The sequence below is a fragment of the Macaca fascicularis genome, chromosome 1 (genome assembly GCF_037993035.2).
Source record: "Macaca fascicularis isolate 582-1 chromosome 1, T2T-MFA8v1.1".
Taxonomy (NCBI): Eukaryota; Metazoa; Chordata; class Mammalia; order Primates; family Cercopithecidae; genus Macaca; species Macaca fascicularis.
The window spans coordinates 23,948,201-23,966,040 of record NC_088375.1 but is presented as its reverse complement, the minus strand read 5'-3'; the positions used below and the strand labels follow the sequence as shown (position 1 = coordinate 23,966,040).

General features: G+C 49.2%; 1 protein-coding gene and 1 long non-coding RNA gene across 4 annotated transcripts in view; one reads left to right on the top strand and one right to left on the bottom strand.

Annotated features, from left to right (window-relative positions):
- LOC135964818 (uncharacterized) overlaps window positions 1-2,632 on the bottom strand; it is a 147,971-nt gene extending 145,339 nt beyond the window's left edge. For both annotated transcript variants that reach the window (XR_006699585.3, XR_012417896.1), the window contains exon 1: window positions 2,442-2,632. This is a non-coding gene — a long non-coding RNA (uncharacterized lncRNA). The remainder of the gene's footprint in view (window positions 1-2,441) is intronic.
- FAM78B (family with sequence similarity 78 member B) overlaps window positions 1,520-17,840 on the top strand; it is a 108,400-nt gene continuing 92,079 nt past the window's right edge. For both annotated transcript variants that reach the window (XM_045396496.2, XM_065519544.1), the window contains exon 1: window positions 1,520-2,510. In XM_045396496.2, coding sequence (XP_045252431.1) covers window positions 2,248-2,510 — 263 coding nt within the window. In that variant the 5' untranslated portion in view covers window positions 1,520-2,247. The remainder of the gene's footprint in view (window positions 2,511-17,840) is intronic.

The following is a 17,840-nucleotide window of genomic DNA, read 5'->3' as shown; positions in this document are numbered from 1 at the left end:
TTGGATTAGATTCTAGGAAAATAAAAAAGACATTAGTGGAAAAACTAGTAAAATCAAAATAAAGTCTGTAGTCTTAATTTTAAAAAGAAAAAAGATATGGTCTATCAACAACCAACTGATTCTTGGACAGTGATTCTGATGTCCACGGTCGATACATAACACTTTGAGAAACGCCTTGACTATGAGTTGTTTCTCCCCCCAGTACAGGATGAGTTCTTTCATATCTCTATACATTCTGCATTTGCCAAATGCTGGTACTGTACTACTCATTCACCTTTCTCTTTTCAGTGAGACTCTGTAGTCTGTCAGTATTCAATTTAAATGTCACTACTTGAGCAAAGTCACATGTAATCTCTGGCCACTGAGAGATTTACATGTGGCCAGAGATTTACACGTCTGGCTTTCCACTGCACTGGATACACATCCCCACTAAAGCAGGTGTCACAGTTTACTATAATAATCTGTTAACAGGTTTATTTTCTCCAGTGTTCCATGTGCTCTTGTGTTCAACTTTGAATCCCTAGTACCTAGCACGATGTTTGGCTCCTGCCAGGCAGTCAGCCTTTGCTGAATGAAAGGACCAGTGATTGAGGTCTGTGGCTATATGGTAAAATGAGAGAGACGAGTCATCAAAGGGAAAAACTGCTTTTTTGTTAACTATAAAGTGAACCAAGGCGTCAGAACAGTTAAAACAAGGATGAAGAGTGCTTTTAGATCTCAATCAATTTAAAAATTACTCGACACATCTGTCCTAGCTAAAGACTAACTCTAGCACCTCCTGCGGCCTGTTAGTATTTCACACTTGGGCAGCTGATCCAGCAAATGTTCAATGATCGGATATGAAATACTTAGAAGCTATTGGCTTTGAAAATATAAATGTAAGAAGATGCCTAGTAAAAGCATCTGCTAAATATTTTTTCCTGTTTGGCACATTAGACTGCAGTATCAGACACATGACCGTGGTCATACTGTACACAATGCCCAATGTCTGCCAAAACTCTGGCATATGAGAGACTTAGTGTTGGAGTACGGAGGGATTCTTCGGGTATCCCCACTACACATTGGTGGAAAGAAGAGCTTCCAGAACAAATCCAGTCAGGGAAAGAGGCAAATACACTGCATTTAGTAACACTGCTGGAGCCTGAAGGGAGGATACTAAGAGGGCTCAAGCCTAAATCTAATCCAACAAGCTAGATTCTGAGTAACGACCAATCTCTGATAAAGCTGTTCCCCTAACCCTTCTGCTGCCCGAAACACTCCACAGCCCCTACCGGGCTACTGGGTTCCCCAGTGGACTCTGGACAGCGCCGCGCCCTGCTCGGCCCCACCCACCCGGTGGCGCTTGGGCCCGCCCTACTCCCCCACCCCAGGGCACCACCTACCAGGGCCCCGCCCCGCCCCAACCCCACGTGCGGGGCCCCACCCCGGCGCTAGCGGCCCTTTAAACACCCCCACCCTTACACATTACCCCCCCACCCGGACGGCATCCGGAGAGGGACAAAACTCATGGCGTACAGCCAGTTTCCTCCGCGGAGCGCGTCCTGTGCCGCCCCAGCCGTTGGGGCCCTCCACTCCGGGCCACAGCGCCAGGGCGGCCGGGCCGAGGAGTGTCGACGCGGTCCGGCTACGGGGCGGGGCCGGCGGGAGCTCCGGTCGCCGCTGCCGCTGCTGCCTCCGCCTGCCGCTCGGGCCGCCCGCTCGCCCGCCGCTGGGTGCGCTGCACGCGGGGGGCAGCCGCGGTGCAGAGGTTCATGCAGCGGCGGCGGCGGCGGCGGCTGCTGCTGCTGCCGCCGCGGAGGCAGACAGACCGGGCGCTGCCGCCGCCGCCCTCCCCCGGCTCCATGCCGCCGCCGCTGCCACCTCCTCCTCTCCGGCGAGGGGCGGGGGGCTCCGGCCCGGGGTGGGCACCACTCCTCGCAGCGCCGCTCCCCTCCCTGCCCTCCGCCCGGGCGCTGGAGCCGGCGAGGGCACCCTTCGCCTCCTAGGAGTGCACCCTCCGCGCGCCCTGCCGGAGCGAGGGGGCGGGCGGGGGCGGGCGTGGGCGGGCGTCGGGGCAGCGGAGACCCCGCGCGGCTGCAAGAGGAGGGGGCTTCCCCAAGTATGCCCGGCAGCTCCCTGTTCCTAGGTGCAAGCTGAGTCTGACCGGGAGCGAGCGGCGCGTCGCCATGCCGGCGTGACGCGCCCCCGGCTGCCCGCGCGGGCCCCCGCGCTGCCCCACGCCGCGGCGTGCCGGCGCCGGGCTGCAGGATGGGCTGTATCCAAAGCATCACCTGCAAAGCGCGGATCCGGCGCGAGAACATCGTGGTGTACGATGTGTGCGCCACCATCGACCAGTGCCCCACGCGCATCGAGGAGACCTCGCCCATCGTCCTGCGCTACAAGACCCCGTACTTCAAAGCCTCGGCCCGCGTGGTCATGCCCCCCATCCCCCGCCACGAGACCTGGGTGGTGGGCTGGATTCAGGCGTGCAACCAGATGGAGTTCTTCAACACCTACAGCGACCTGGGCATGTAAGCGACCCGCCGCGCGGCACGGGAGCGGACTCTGGGCCCCCAGCTCTGCTCGCCACCTTAACCCCCCTCCCCAGCTCCTTCCTACTGCTGTCCCCATCGTCTTTCTAAACCTTCCTCCCGCCTCCTCTCCCACCTCCCTCCTCCCTACGCTTTTGTTTCAGTGACAGGGCGGGTGTAGGGAGGCTCCTCGCGAAGGCATTTTCTCGTGGTTTGCTTCTGACTCCCCAGAAACGCAAGGAGAACGGTGCGGGGCGGGAAGAACGCGACAAGGAGGGTTCGAGAGGCGGAGGTGGGGATGGCTGGCGAGTGCCCGGCGAGTTTCAGGGCGCCGTCTGTGCTTTGTGGGGCTCCCCGGGAAGAGTTTGGGGGAAACCATAGAGGAGTGGAGTGGAGTGCCGGGGACGCATGGGCTGTGCCGCGTGTCGTTTGGAGAAACCGGAGCGGGCTTGGAAGAGCAGGTCCCGGGCATCCGAGCGGGAGTTGGTAGTTCTGTCCTTGCCCTCGCGACTGTTGAATTTCGAACCCTTTTCCCCGAGGCCAGGGAGCCGGGAGGCGTTTCCGTCTGGAACCACAAGCCGGACATAGTTGCCTCTCTGTCTCCGCACCCCCTGGACCAGTTCTGGTGGGGAGCTGGAAGGCACCGGGTGCGTCCCGGCGAAGCAGGGCGGATGGCCTTGTGCGAGCAGCCTTCGGCTGGCGCGGCGCGGAGTGTTTCTTGTGCTAAAGGGAAGGATGGGTCTCTTGTCTGTCTAGGGTCCTTACTTTTCAAAACTTTCCTAATTGCGGCACTGGAAGGGATTCCCCTGGCGCCCACCGCCGAATTCTATCGGCGAGCTGGGAGCTCTCCAACTTTCAGCAGCGCCGGTTGGTGCGCGCCGGGCTTAGCTGCTGCGGTGAAGACCGAGGATCACCGCGGCTCCTCAACCGCCAGGGGCCGCAGGCTGCGGGCGATCGCGTCCAGGACTTTTATATTTACCAAATTTTCATAACTCCGCACCCGCCTCCTTTCAGAACTAGACTCTGAGCAGGTGGCAACGACAATAGCTAAAAGGTTTTAGGGCCTGCCTTCTACCTGCTGTTACAGTGTAGGTCTAGAACACTCTAATTAGCCTGCAGCCTACAGGGAAACCCTTTTTCTGGAAATTCAACTTCATTTCACTTACTGATCTAAAACTCTAGAGCTCCCAAGGTTTGCCTATTTAATATGGATATGGGGTGGGGGAGTTCCCATTTTAAAAGGTCAAACCATCTTTTTAGCAGCAGTTTGCAGGCTTTTTATTGCACTCTGAGAGCATGTAAGTTAACAGTAGTCATAGGCGCTAACAGAAATTTTGACAGGTCGTTGTTTCCTTTTTTCCTCCCAAAGATTTTGCACTTTACTCTTTGAGCACAAAAGCTTAATGCTAGAGAAAACTCAATTTCTAGTGAAGAAATGTGAGGCCCAGTTTCCAATATGCCTCTGCACACTGTATTCTTTCTGGAAGACAGCTAGATGTGAGAAATGAAGGATATTTTATTTTGGGTGAATCATGTCATTTAAAAACAGACACACCCTCAAAAGAATGATTATATGTGAACACATGTGTCTCTTAAAACTGCTTTTTAAAATAAATCCATTATTTCCAGCCAAGTCAGAGAAAGCCACAGGCAGGGCCAGAGCCCTCCCTCTCATTCCCCTGGCGTCACCCTGATGACGGTGGGTTTTTGGAGGACAGCAACTACTCCCCTCAACAGCCTGGGGCCTCTGGTAGAGGAGGCCAGGAGTGACTGTGCAGAAGCAGCCTCACTTTTCCCAAGACTGCACAGCGGAGCTCTCTGTTGCCTCAAATCTCTTATGAATAAGTAAATCAAAAGCAAATACGTAAATACAGAATTATTTCCATAAAACTTATTTTACCTTAGGAGAAGTCAAGTTGAGATATAAACAGACATGGTAGTTGAGCTTCGTGGAATCTGTAGGGAAGATGTCCTCATTGGAACCAACTTTAATGGATATGAATCAGTGATAGGATTCCTGACCCTTCTCTACTGAATCCTTGCATTTGGGATTTGGAAAGAGGTTTTGTTTTTAAACTGCCACTTTTGGTATTTTAAGAATCTTGGTTTTCATGTAGATGTAGGAGAGCAAAAAATAGACCCCCAGTGAGTAATAAAGCATATTATTATAGATTTGTGTCCACAGTCTACCTGTTTTCTTCATGGTTGCAATAATTGCTATGTGTTTAAGGCCACTTTGGAGCCCAGATTTGAATGAACCAATTTCCACAAGATATTTATGCCCAGAAAACTTTGCTAGTGTAAACTTTTTAATGGGAACTCATATTGCATGAAAGTTACAGCAGTCTATTAGTTATTATGTGTACTTTAGCCAATACCTGGATTGTAAAAAATAGCATGCAGTGAATTTTCACCCCTGTGCAGTGTTCTGTCACATGAACCACAATATGGTGAGAGGGTCTGGGTTAGAAAACTGCCTTTTCAATATTTTGAGAAGGATTGTGCCAGAGGAAATCCACAGCATAAAATGGCAAGAAACTTCTGTTTTACAGGATTGAAAGAAAGTCTGAGGTTTTGTGGTTTCAATTTTAAACTTTTCCAAGAAGGGGTAGGCTTCTAAAAGAACGTTTGAAATAGTTGATGGCCATGATGACCAGAGTTTAATTTGAACTTTAACTCATTGCCATGGCACTTCCTCGAATGATTCTATAGAAACCAGGCTGGTGAATAGTTGTGGCACCTATTTATTTCTCATTTGGCCCTGGTGAATCTTGCTGTTGCAGCCTTGAACAGACTGCTGTAAGTCTCATCCCTTGGGGAGGAAGGGCTCCTGACTTTCTCAACCTGTCAGTAAACAAACATTTACCAAATGCTTCTGATGTACAGGCAGCAGCACCAAAGGAAACAAAGGAATATGCAGGCGGTTTTCACTGCTTCTCATTCTAAGATGACACATGCAGAGAAAAGCAGTGCTCTTGGGCAGTATGAAAGAAATGCCTGAGAGAGAGAGCTGGGGGGCCAGGCAGGGTGTTCTGGAGGTGAATGGACTCAAGGCGAACTCTGAGGTATGGGTAATATTCAGGTAGGCAAGGAGGAGGGACTGATTCCAAAGGGGAAGACCAGCAAAGATACGGAGGTAGGAAAATAGAAGGTGTTTTAAGGGGACATAAGTTGGCTGGAGTGGAGTGTTCAAGGAGAACAGTAGGAGATGAGGTTTGAAAGGTAGCTTGGGTCTGTTGGGTGGGCCCAGAATAACACAGTCTGGTAAAGGGAAAGATTAAAGTCCGATCTTGACCAGACAGAGGGTGTCAGAAAGCTCTTCGTACCTTCTTTATACCTCTTGAGTATGCAGAAGCTTTCCAACAGAGGTGGAAGATGTTTATAATGGAACAGTTTTGAATGCTGGAGTACAACGCTGAAGAGGTTTCCTGAGTAAGATTTAAACAAGGAATGGGGTTCTTGTGCCAGGATATGAGGTGAAGACAAGGTCAGGGAAAACCAGCAATAGCTGAAGGCCCTTCTCATTCTCTTTGAGTCTTCTGGGGCTATAAGGGAACTCTCCATGGTCAGGCTAGGGCTGATAGTGTGGAAACCATCTCCACTGCCAATTTGGAAAACTTTGGCCTGTGTGAAACTTTAGGAAGTCATAGCTCAGTCATAGCTTCAAGAGACAGCTCCCGCCTGTCCCTCTACTCCTCCTTCAGAGCCAGGGTTATTGAGGATTTGGCTGTACCTACCCACCTCTGTTGCCTGTTCAGTCTAGTCCAAGCTGATTTCTATCCATTCTGAAACTGCTCTTGCTAAGTTCGTCTGTGATTTCCATGTTGCCGAATCCCTCAGACACTTTTGAGAGACACACAGTTTCAGCAGCATTCCTTGTAGACAGGCTTCTCTGTCTGGAACCGCTCCTATCTTTTAGCTTCTATGCTATTTTTTTCCGCTGTTTCTCTATCTCCATATTACCTCAATATACAGTTAATGGGACTTTTTTCTTCTGGTTCTGTGCTTTCCCTGGGTAACTTCATCCGTCCTAATTGTGGGAGATACACAGTCGCCTCCAGTCTAGATATGTGTGTGTCTTCGCACAATAATGACGTGACACAATGAAAGACATCTCAAGCTTAGGGTATCCAAACCCGAACTCTTGATCCCCACTATAGCTCCCACCCAAAATCTGCACCTTTGTCGTTCTTCATCTTAGTAAATGACACCTCCACTCTTTGAGTTGCTCGAGTGAAACCATCTCTATGTCACCCTAGATATTTCCCCATACATCCAGCCCATCATTAAATCATAGTGATCCCATCTCCAGAATATATCTGTAATCCAGCCACCACTTTCTCTGTCTACTGCTACCATCTCAGGACATGTCACCATCAACTGTCACCTGTTCCTGCAGAGACTTTCTAACTGAACCTGTCACCACCATTCTTGTCCCCCTCCAGTCTACCTCCCACATAGCAGCCAGAGTGATATATTAAAAATGTAGATGTTACTACTTTCTTGCTTAAACCTTTTAATAACTTACCATTGCGATTGGAATAAAATGGGAAAAATCTCTTGCATGGGAGGCCAAGTGGGGGCAAATCACTTGAGCCCAGGAGTTCAAGACCAGCTTTGACCGAGATGGTGAAACCCCATCTCTACTAAAAATTCCAAAAATTAGCTGGGCATGGTGGTGCACGCCCCATTTACTCAGGTGGCTGAGGCATGAGAATCACTGGAACCTGAGAGGCGGAGGTTGCAGTGAACCAAGATCGCACACTCCAGCCTGGGTGACAGAGTGAAACTCTGTTTCAAAAAGAAAGAAAGAAAGAAAATCTCTTTCTGTTCTGTGAATTTCTGTTCTTAAGCGATGTCTTCCAGTCTTTCAAAAGAACCAACTTTATCCCAACTCAGAACATTTCCATATGCTGCTCTCCATCTGAAATGTGCTTTCTCCCTGCACTGCTCTAGCTAATTCCTGCTACTCATTCAGGTCTCAGCCGTTATCTCCTCTGAGAGGCTACCCCTGATCTCACAGCTGAAATTAGGATCCTCCTGTTTTTTTCCTTCAAAACGCCCTGTTCATGTACTGGTTACCATTAGTAAGAATGGGAGTGAGAATATAGTTATTTACTTAATTTCTGACTTGTCCACTACAGTATAAATTTCATGAAAACAGATGTCATATCTATCTTGTTTATGAACAGTGTATGGCCCGTAGCAGATGTTCAATAAACATTTGATACAAAATAAATGAATGAACTATTTTTCTGACCTCAAATAGTCTATGTCCTCTTCAACACATCATGTCTCTTCAAAATTAGCTTTTCATGTTAAACCTAAGCCTGATGCCACAAAGATCTTGAACCCAAGACACTCCAGCAGTTACTTAGCACTAGCTTATAGTTTAACTCTGCTGTGCTTTTGCGTTATTTGTCCTGTGTTACCCCACCAGATGGTCTGCTTCTCAGCACAGAGCTTACTTCTGTCACTTCCTCTGTCTCCCTGAGGTGTTCTGTACACCGGGAGTGGTGTTCAGCAAACACTGAAGCCTCGCTCTCATATCACCTACCTGCTGTAAAGTGGCATTCAGTGTGTACCCAAGGAGACCTTGTTGTATGTAGCACTGTGCCACCTGCATCACTAACTCGCTAATCCCAGGACTTGTGGAGGAGAAGGCTAGAGACCTTGGCTGGTACAGTTATGTCCCCCAGGCTAGAGTTCCCCTTCTTGTTACCAGTTACATGCTGCTACATGCCCAGTGTGGCTTTAAGTGTGGCCCTCACTGGTGACCATAGAGATGGTCACACAGTTGGGCATTTTGCTCTTGAGGACCAGATCAGCCCATCTGTCCAGGGAGACTGATGAGTCTCCAGGCCACTTGACCAATACCCATTCCCCCCACCCCCATTTCCATTTTGTTCCAATCAGGAGGCTCACGGTCTGGAAGTAACCAGAACTGCTTCTCAGCAGAAACACTGGGGATGCCAGTCTGGAGTATCAGATGGGAAAGTGGGATCCAGTTCCTTTATTAAAGTCCTGAGTGCCCTTGAAGGGGAGATGGCCTAACCCCTTTGCCTGTAATCTCCTCCGTCTCTGCAAAAGAGGAGCAGCAGAGGATTAACCGGTCTTATCAGGGAAGCGTTAAGCTCACTAGAGATAAAGCACAACTCTGGAGTTGGAGGAGGGGTTGGAGAGATAGGGGAGGAAACAAATGATTAGGAAAAGATGTAGAGGGGGAGAAACAAATAGAAAGTTAACAAAATGTGGCTTGTGTCACCTGGGATATTAATCTGCACTCCAGGGCAGTGGATGGGTTGGGGAAAGCAAGGACAGGAGATGGACTGTGAGGGCATCAGACTGCAAGGTATTGGTGACCTTCCACAGGCAGCAGGGGCATATGCTATTTTAGGGGCCAGGTCTGCAGAGGCATCATGTTCCAGGTTAAGGATGCAGACTGGCAAGTGAAAGGGAAATGCAAAGTCTGTTGTGGGGTGTGCGGTCCCAAATACCCCCTTTCCTTCTAATTCGTACTGCATTCTGATTTCATCTGACCCTCTCATCTGACCCACCTGGTTCTTGAGAACTAGGTACTATTATCATGCCTATCTTACTGATGAGGAAACTGAGTCTCAGGGGGTCAGGTAACTTGCCTGAGGCCATACGTCAAGTAAGTGGCCGAGCTGAGACTGCAGGCCATGTCTTCTGGCCCTGGGTCTTGGCTTTCTGTATACTGCCACAGTTTGGCCTGTGAGGGGACAGGTCAGCCCTCCATTCATATCAGCACTAGAAAAGTTAGTAGTCATGGCCGCTGTTATTGTCATCATGCACCTAGCGCTTTTCCTCAGAGCTGCTTGTAAGGAAGCCTAGGGTTGCCCAGAGGCTCCAAGTAGTTGATAGCATGGCTTTCTTCTTACCCAGCTTCCTTCCCTGGACCACTTTGGTCTACCGATAAGAAAAAGTTGTCACAGATAACAGAGGGGCCACAACTTCTGTTGTGTTAACACCAAACAGGCCACAAGAAGTGGCTGTCATTTATAAGCTGGTTATTATGGACTCCTTTGAGAAGAGAAATAACAGGAAATTAGCAGTAGCAGGGTGTCCTGGTGAATACTCATGAAGCAGAGTCCTCGTGGTGCTGAGGGTCCCTGGAAGGGTCCCTGGTATGCCCGCCTGCACACCAACAGCAGAGCTGCCCACAAAGTGGGGTATTCCCCCACAGAGGCAGAGTCGTGAGGCAAGTTGCCTCTTATTCTCATCAATCCAAATCAGTGTGGTATTTAAGGATGGTTCTAGAGTTGTTGTTGTTGTTTCAGGTTTTAGTAAAGAAAGTGTGAGTGTGCCTGTGCCGGGAGAGTTGTCCAGATCGAGGAATGTCTGGAGATGCTGTTTGGGAAGGAAAAGAAAGACAAGGGAAATAACACACGTGAAAGGTCTATGTGCCTGGCACTGTGCGGGGTGCTTTCCATACATGGCCTCATGGAAATCTTACCCAGTGAGAGAAGTTATCCTATTACGAGGTCCAGGGATGCTCAGTAACTAGCTCAAGGCCTCATGGCCAGCAAGGTGTCATGCCAGGAGTCAAGCCCATGTCCTTTGACTACTCTGTTTCTTTTTTAAAATTATCTATGTATCTGAGAAAAGGTCTTGCTCTGTTACCCAGGCTGGAGTGCAGTGGCACAATCACAGCTCACTGCAGGCTGGATCCCCTGGGCCCAAGCGATTCTCCCACATCAGCCTCCCGAGTAGTTGGGAGCACAGGCATGTACCACCACACCTGACTAATATTCTATTTCTAATAGACGATGGCCTTATCTCCCAGGAAGGAGGTTCTCTGAACTTGCTTTACAGAATAGTAATAATGGACCTAGCTTTATCGGTTTTCTCTGATTTCTCTATTTCCTCCCTCCTTTGGAAACAGAGTAAGTTGCTCTGAGATCATGTATGTGAACCTCCTTGCATTCCCCCTGAGAATGGCATTGGTGGGTAGCTGTAAGAGCCGTATCTCTGTGAGGGGCCAGGAGTAAAGACAGCAGGGAATAAGCTCCTTTCATGCCGAGGAGCATGTTCCCTGGGAGCAGGAAGATGACATCCTCAGCTCTTGGGCTGCAAGCTGGTTGATCTGGGCGGTAGCTTTTAGCCTTGTGCCCATACCTTCAGGCCCTAATGGGCAGCCCTGGGCCCTAGCAGACAGTCACCCAGACCACCCAGGTACTGGATATGGAGTTCTGTTCATCCCTCAAACTCTCCAGGCAGTTGCTGTTCAGGTGGATGATTAGGAAGAGAAGGAGAACGAGGATTCCCTTCTGGTAGTGGAAGGGACCCCTGGCTCTGTCATCAGCTCAGTGGAGATACCTCTGGCTCCCCAGAATTCCTGCACTATTCCTTTTCTCGAGGCCCCTTCAGGCTACCATGTTAGGTTCTGGGGTACATGCCAGTTGGAACTGTTCACTGTGCCAGTGGAAGATTTAGCTGCTGGTTCCCCAGCACAGGGTTCCAGTCAGAAGACCTGGGTCCCAGTGCCAGCTGCATGACCTTTGGCAGGTCCCTTAACAAGTCAGCGTCCAGTTTGCCTGTACATAAATGGACAGTAATAAGATCTCCCCTATCCTAATGCCATAGGGATTAAGAATCAACACTTGTGATTTTTGTTATTACAGAGTATGCTCGTTATTATGGCTAGAGGATGACTCTGGATCAGCCTTAAGGAACAGGGAGGTTGTGGCTGTGGCCCTGCAACTTCCCTGGACAGAGAAGCATTCAGACTCTGGAGAGGGGTCTCTGGTCTGTCAGCTATACAAACCTCCCCTACAAACCCACTCAGAGATAGAGGGGAGGAGAAAGGCTTGCTCTGTACCTCTGGAGTCTGGGCTGTTTTCTATTCCAACTCAGAGGAGGGCACTGGAGGCCCCCTCCCGCCGACGTCATGTCACTCAGAAGTCACCCTCCTTGTTCTCCTCTAAGCTGTAGACTTTGGGAAGCCTCCGGGACCCTGGCTGCTCCTAATCCCTAGGCATGACACCTGCAGCCTAGCCACATCCTTGTGGGGACTTCCTGCCCCATCCCTGAGCCCTCCTTTGGTAACAGTGTCACTCAGGTTGGGGGAAGGAGCTACAGTTTGTCCAGACCAAGGACTTGAGGGCTGGGTGATGCTGGAGCATGTGAGCCATGCTGTTCATGCTCAGGAAGGTTGTGCAGTGTCTGGCTTGGGTGGACAGTGAGACCAACACCTGAAGTCATTTGTGTCCAAAGCTGTGTTTAAGGTACTTTATTCTTTGCAAGCCCCTTTCATGATTTTTGTCTTCTTTATAAGGGGACCTGTCACAATTAACCTCACAATAATCATGAAACATTTAAGGCAATAGTTATTCCTATTTCAGATAAGCAAACTGAGGCCTAAAGAGATTAAATTATGTGTCCAGGGTCATCCTGGCAAGCACTGGTAGACTCAGGCCTGATGCTCAGGCGTCCCACCTCCTCTCCCAGTGCCCCCCATACTGAGTCCATACTCAGCCAACCAAGAATGGGAGTCGGGGATGGGAGAGGTCATCCTCAGAGCCGTGTGCATTGGGCACCTCTGGCTCAGCCAGCATGTGGACACTTTTAGGGGCATCATTTATGGTGTCTGAAGACAAGAGAGGGTAAACAGGACCACCTAAATGTCTTCCACAAGCGCAAAGAGAAATTTTCAGGCTGTCAGATTAAAACAAAATAAATAAGGCCATTTTGTTATTAAAACAAAATAAAGGATGGCACATCAACAGGGTCACTGTCGCAAAGCCCCTGACTGGCTCCTGCTCCTGGGGCCTGACCTTTCAGAGCTGTCTGGTGGGCCTGTGTCCGGCACAGGCTCTCAGAGGCTGTTAGGGGCCTGGCTAATGGGAAGCAGTAAATCGGCGTCCGCAGTCAGCACTTTCGGCAACATCCTGAGGGAGCAGGCAGAGGCTTCTGGGGCATGCGTGGCGGCAGGTACGGGCTTTGGCAAGTCCAAGAGCTGCCAGAAACAGGCAAATTAGATGTTGCTTTGCCCTCGGCATGGGGGCGCAGGCTGGGATATGTAGGGGAAGAGAGGCGTGAAGGGAATCAGACATGCCCGTTCTGTGAGAGCAGGATTTTACTTAGCTTCCAGTCCCTCTCCCGAGACCACACACGCTGAACCTCCATTCCAAAATGGCAGTCCCCACACCTGAGCTGGGCAAATCAATTCAAGAACAGATTTTTTTGTTATGACTTAATGATTTGAGGGTCTGTTTCAAGTTTCCAGGAACCATCTTCACATTCTTTAGGAAGGATGAGTGATTTGTGCCACAAACTGACCCCCAAACTCCTGTTGAAGTTGTTTTCTTGGCTTTCAGAACCCAGGAACCTGTCTTTTGCTAAGAAACCTGCACACACTGAGTGATGGGCAGCTATGTACTCATCATCTGTCTCCGCATGAAACCATAAGAAACTTACTCAACTTGATGATAACAACAACTAGTTGTTGAACACTTAACTAGTGCCAGATGCTTCAGATGTACTGTCTGTGAAGTAGATAGCACCATTATTTTCCTCATATTAGAGAGGAAGCGGAGGCCTACAGCGGTTGGATAACATGTCCAGCATTACTCAGCTAAGTAGTGCCAGAGCCAGATTTAGAAAGCAGGTCAAACTAATTCCTGTGACTCCTTATGATGTTGTACTGCCTCATAAGGGTTGAACGAATGAATGTCCAAATGAATGAATGATCAGGAGGTGTTCAGGATATTGCTTGAGTGTTTGCTGTTGTCCTTGCTGAGGAGACCTGGGAAACAAAAGGTTTAAATCAAATTGGAAATGGCTAGCCGCCTCGCCTCCCAGCTGCCTGGTTCACTCAGCTGCTCAGGATGTGATAATAATGAAACCAGGGTCTTGGGACCAGACCCAGGGGACCATCCCAGCACCAGACGCAGTACTCTGTCCTTTCAGCTACCTCACAGGTGACTGTTACTAGCTACCAGTTACAGCAGGGTCTTGATTAAAGAGGAGAGAAATGGCCAGAAGAATGCAAGTGGTAGATCAACAGAACCATCCTTAACTCACAGGGTGTTGTAATGGTGCGGGAAATCATCTAGCTCATTTGCTGCTTTTACAGATGGGGACGCTGAAGCCCAGAAAAGGGCAGTGCCACAACTAGTGAGGGACAGAACCAGGACTCAGATCCAGCCTGGGTCACTGGCTCACTCTGTGGGTCAAGGCTGGAGGCACCCAGCACACCTAGTCTTCAAAGCAGCAGTCAGCAGTCACCACCCCTTGTTTTTTCATCACTGCCAGCCCCCCACCCCCAACAGGTTTGCTGAGGGTCCAGGTCTTCAGGCAGAGATGGCCACCTGCCCAGGAAAGAAAGGTGCACAGGGTGCAAGAAGAACCCATCCCTTGGCAGCAGAGAGGAACTCAAATCAGCCCAAGGGATATCTACACAGTTGCCAGGAGCAGAGAGTCCAGCCTATTTTCAGTCTCTATATGCAGTGATTAGCAAGCAAGAAAGAAGAGGGTCTCCCCAGAGACACCTATCACAGATGGCAGGAGATGGGAGGGCTTGGCAGCCCAAGGGAAGGGGAAAGTATGGAGAAATTGAGATTTAGCCGGGATTCCCAACAATCCAGAATCCCTTTCTTCCACCCCTCAATACCCGCCTCACCCCAGCCCCTGTGCTGATGGCATGCATGGGCCCTCCTGGCCCCCTACCCACACACAGGAAAGGTATTGTCATAGCCCGTGGCAGCTCTAGAAGAAATAAGATCCAAGTAGTGTCAAATATGACAGATTGTGAGGGGGCCACGGGCCCTCCCTTGACAGCAGGGCTCAGCTGGGAGGCCTCTGTGGAGCAGAACAGATGGGAGAAGTCTGAGAGGGATATCCTAGCAGTGTGGAGACCTTGTCTGTGTTGTGACTTTTAGTTGGTTTCAGTCAATTCTTTTGTCGTTGTTTTGTTTTATTGAGGCGTTTCAGCATAGGGGCATGATCAGATGGTGCTGTGTCTGCTTACCCTAAAGGAGGTGTGGTTGGGGAAGAATGGGAGAGAACAGGTCCAGGCAACACGCCATTTTGCTTTGTCCTTGTTGGGATCTAAGAGGGGTATAGAGGGAGGACTGGAGAGGGAGGTGAGTGTGTACCTCTGAGCAGCCTGCCACCACTGCCTGTCTGGCTTACGCTAAAGCTGTAGTCTATGTACCACTCCACGCTGCCTGTCATGAGCACTCTGGGAATCCAGGGCGATGTCATGTGGTCCACCTCCTCTTTACGTAGTCCTGTTGCAGGCTGGCCCTCCTTCTCCAAGCTTGCACTGGGACCTGGCTTCTGCCCTCCCTGGGGGCCTCTGTAGAGAAAGAGGCATCCTCATGTTTCCTGGGCTATGTGGACCCTTCACTGTTGTCCTGCCTGCCTGGCATGGCCTGTTCAAGACCTGTAGCTCGCAGGGCTCCTGCCTGTCTGATCGATCAGCCTTGCTGCCTGATACTCAGTATTTGTTGCCAGATTCCTGCCTGCCTTTGAACTGCTTGTTCATCTTTGTGTCCATCCCAAGTTCTGCTGGCTTGATTTCTGACCTCTGCTTGTCTTAGAATGGTCACTCTTTCAAGCTGCAGGACTTTAGCTAGATGCCCTTCCCCAAACCCCTGGACCCTCCCCCCCACTTCTCCTTGACCTTCTGACTTGTGTTCCCCATCTCCCTCTGGAGAGAGAAATATGGAAGGAACCACAGCTGGAGGAGCAAAGCTGTCCTCCACCCTTGGAGCAGAACCATTCACCCGTCTCCTGGGAACTCGTGAGTCACTCTGTCCTGCACATTGCCTCCATGCCTAGCTGGGCTTCTTCTTTCATCTCATGAGCGGGTTTCCAAAAACCATGGATGATCTTTATAAAGAAAATTACTTGTGATCTAAAGGGGCAACTCAACTAGAGTTTTGGGTGGCTGGTGAGGAAGCTGGGAACAGTTAAAACCAGAGTACCGGCTGGGCGTGTTGGCTCACGCCTGTAATCCCAGCACTTTGGGGGAGGCCAACGCAGGCAGATCATGAGGTCAAGAAATCGAGACCATCCTGGCCAACATGGTGAAACCTCATCTGTACTAAAAATACAAAAATTAGCTAAGTGTGGTGGCGTGCACCTGTAGTTCTTGGGAGGCTGAGGTAGGAGAATTTCTTGAACCCCGGAGGTGGAGGTTGCGGTGAGCAGAGATCGCGACACTGCACTCCAGCCTGGTGACAGAGTGAGATTCCATCTTACAAAAGAAAAAGAAAAAAAAAATAGAGTACTGAGAACTTCCTCTGAGTATGTGGGGTTTGGAATCCAGAGGGCGCAGGTTAAAGGGGGATTGATTCAACAAGTGTCCGAGGCCAGTTCAAATACAGCAAGTCTGCAGCAGAGAGGGCATATGAAAGAAGCTTAAGAACATGGTTGTCCTCTTGGCAAGCATCTTAAAGGCCTGAATATCAAGAGTAGATTCTAAAATGTGGAAAAGAGAACAATTAATGGGGTGCAGGCAGGGCCAAGAGAAGCTATGGTGAGCCTAGTTCCTCACGACAAGACCAGACAAATTCTTGACCTTAGGTACTGCCGTGTCCTGACAGCATAGAACTGAAAGGCCTAGGCAAGGTTAGCAGCTGCTCCTATCCTTATCCTTGACACCTGAGAACCACCACCACCACAGGCTTCTGTGCTGCAAAGTTCCCTGAGGTAACATCTCCAGTTGGACGGCTGAGCAGATGGCTTTAGGTAGAAGATTCCAGAGAGGGGAGGCGCTAGGAACACTGAAGGGCCGTTCTACAGCCAGGGTGGACATCCTTCTCCCTGGCCAGTGCCTGGGCTGCTGGGATTCTCAGATGTCTTTGAGAAAATTTGTCTTTTCAGAATCTGACAGAGACTCTAGATAATCTAATCTGGGTAACTATGGGGTTGCTTAATCACAATTGAAAAGTCTTTCAGAGATGGGACTGTTGTATAATTAGGCTGAGAGTTGGGGCCAGGGAAGGTTGAGTACTGGTGTGGATTTAGTGCTAATGGGCTCCTTCCTGCTACCAGGCCCTCAAAGTTGAATGGAAGGGGAGAGGTAGCATTTGTCTACATGATAAAGTTTTTGCGGAAACCCTGTCTGTTGACCTTTAACCTTGGGATCTGTACATAGTTACTTTTTCATGAAGCAGCTAATTCTCTTTAGCCAAATGGTTGAACAGTTGAGTAGGTCTGGCACTTGAAGCAGAGATACTTGGGTACAGCCCCTACTGAGGAGTGTTTGTGAACACCTGGAGGCTAAGATGGTTACTTGTCCACTTACATCTGGCCATGGTTTCTGTGGTTGTATCAATGACTTCAGATTGAGGGATCCTAGGCCAACAATTGGACAAACTCACTGCTGAGCCAAGAAGAGCAGGATGCTTCTGGATCAGAACCCAGGAATGTTTAGAGCTTTATTCTAAGAGGCAAGAGTCTTCCTTGGATGCTGGGAGGGTTTTTTCAAGATTTACCTTCAACCTCTGGTGCTTCCTGAAATGTCTGGTCATCAGAATTAGAATCTGGAATTATACCTTACTACTTATGACTTTCCACAAAAAGGAAAATCTTGGAATGTTTTCATGCCATCCTCAAAAAGCAAAAAAAAAAAAAAAAAAAAAAAAAAAAAATTGAAAAAATTGAAAAAATATTCTATCAGAAATGCCCCTGGTTAAACTGAAGCAGAGTAACCAGAGAGAAAGAAGTAGACGAGATAGTCAGATTGTCTTCATTGAGACATTTCAAAAGCACAGGCCAATTTACAGGGTAGCATTGAACTCCTGAGCTATTACAAGCCTACAGGCATTTGTTTCCAGTCTCAAGTGTTCAACTTCTCTGATGCTGTCCTGTATAACCCAGCACAGAACCGAAGTGAATACCCCTGCAAGCTCCTTGGCAAAAATCAACTTCTATGTCAGATTAAAACCCCAGTTCCGGGTCATACCATCCAACTTCTAAACGTTTCTGATTTATCTCTATTATACTTTTTAATTTTTTTATTTTTTAAATATAGGTAGAGACAAGGTCTCACTATGTTGCTCAGGCTAGTCTCAAACTCCTGGGCTCAAGTAATCCTGCCTCTGCCTCCCAAAATGCTGGCATTACAGGCATGAGCCCCTGCACCCAGCCTGCTTCTATGTATACTTTAAAAGAATGTGTATTTCTTGTTGTCCATAAGATCCCACTTGCTAGTTGTATTGTACAAATGTTCTATATTCTTGGTAATTTTTATGTTTGATCTATCAGTTGAGAAAGTCTGTTGAAATTTGTGTATGCTAGTGTGGTCATAACTCTTTTGGCAGTTTTTTCATATTTTGCTTTATACATTTTGAGGAT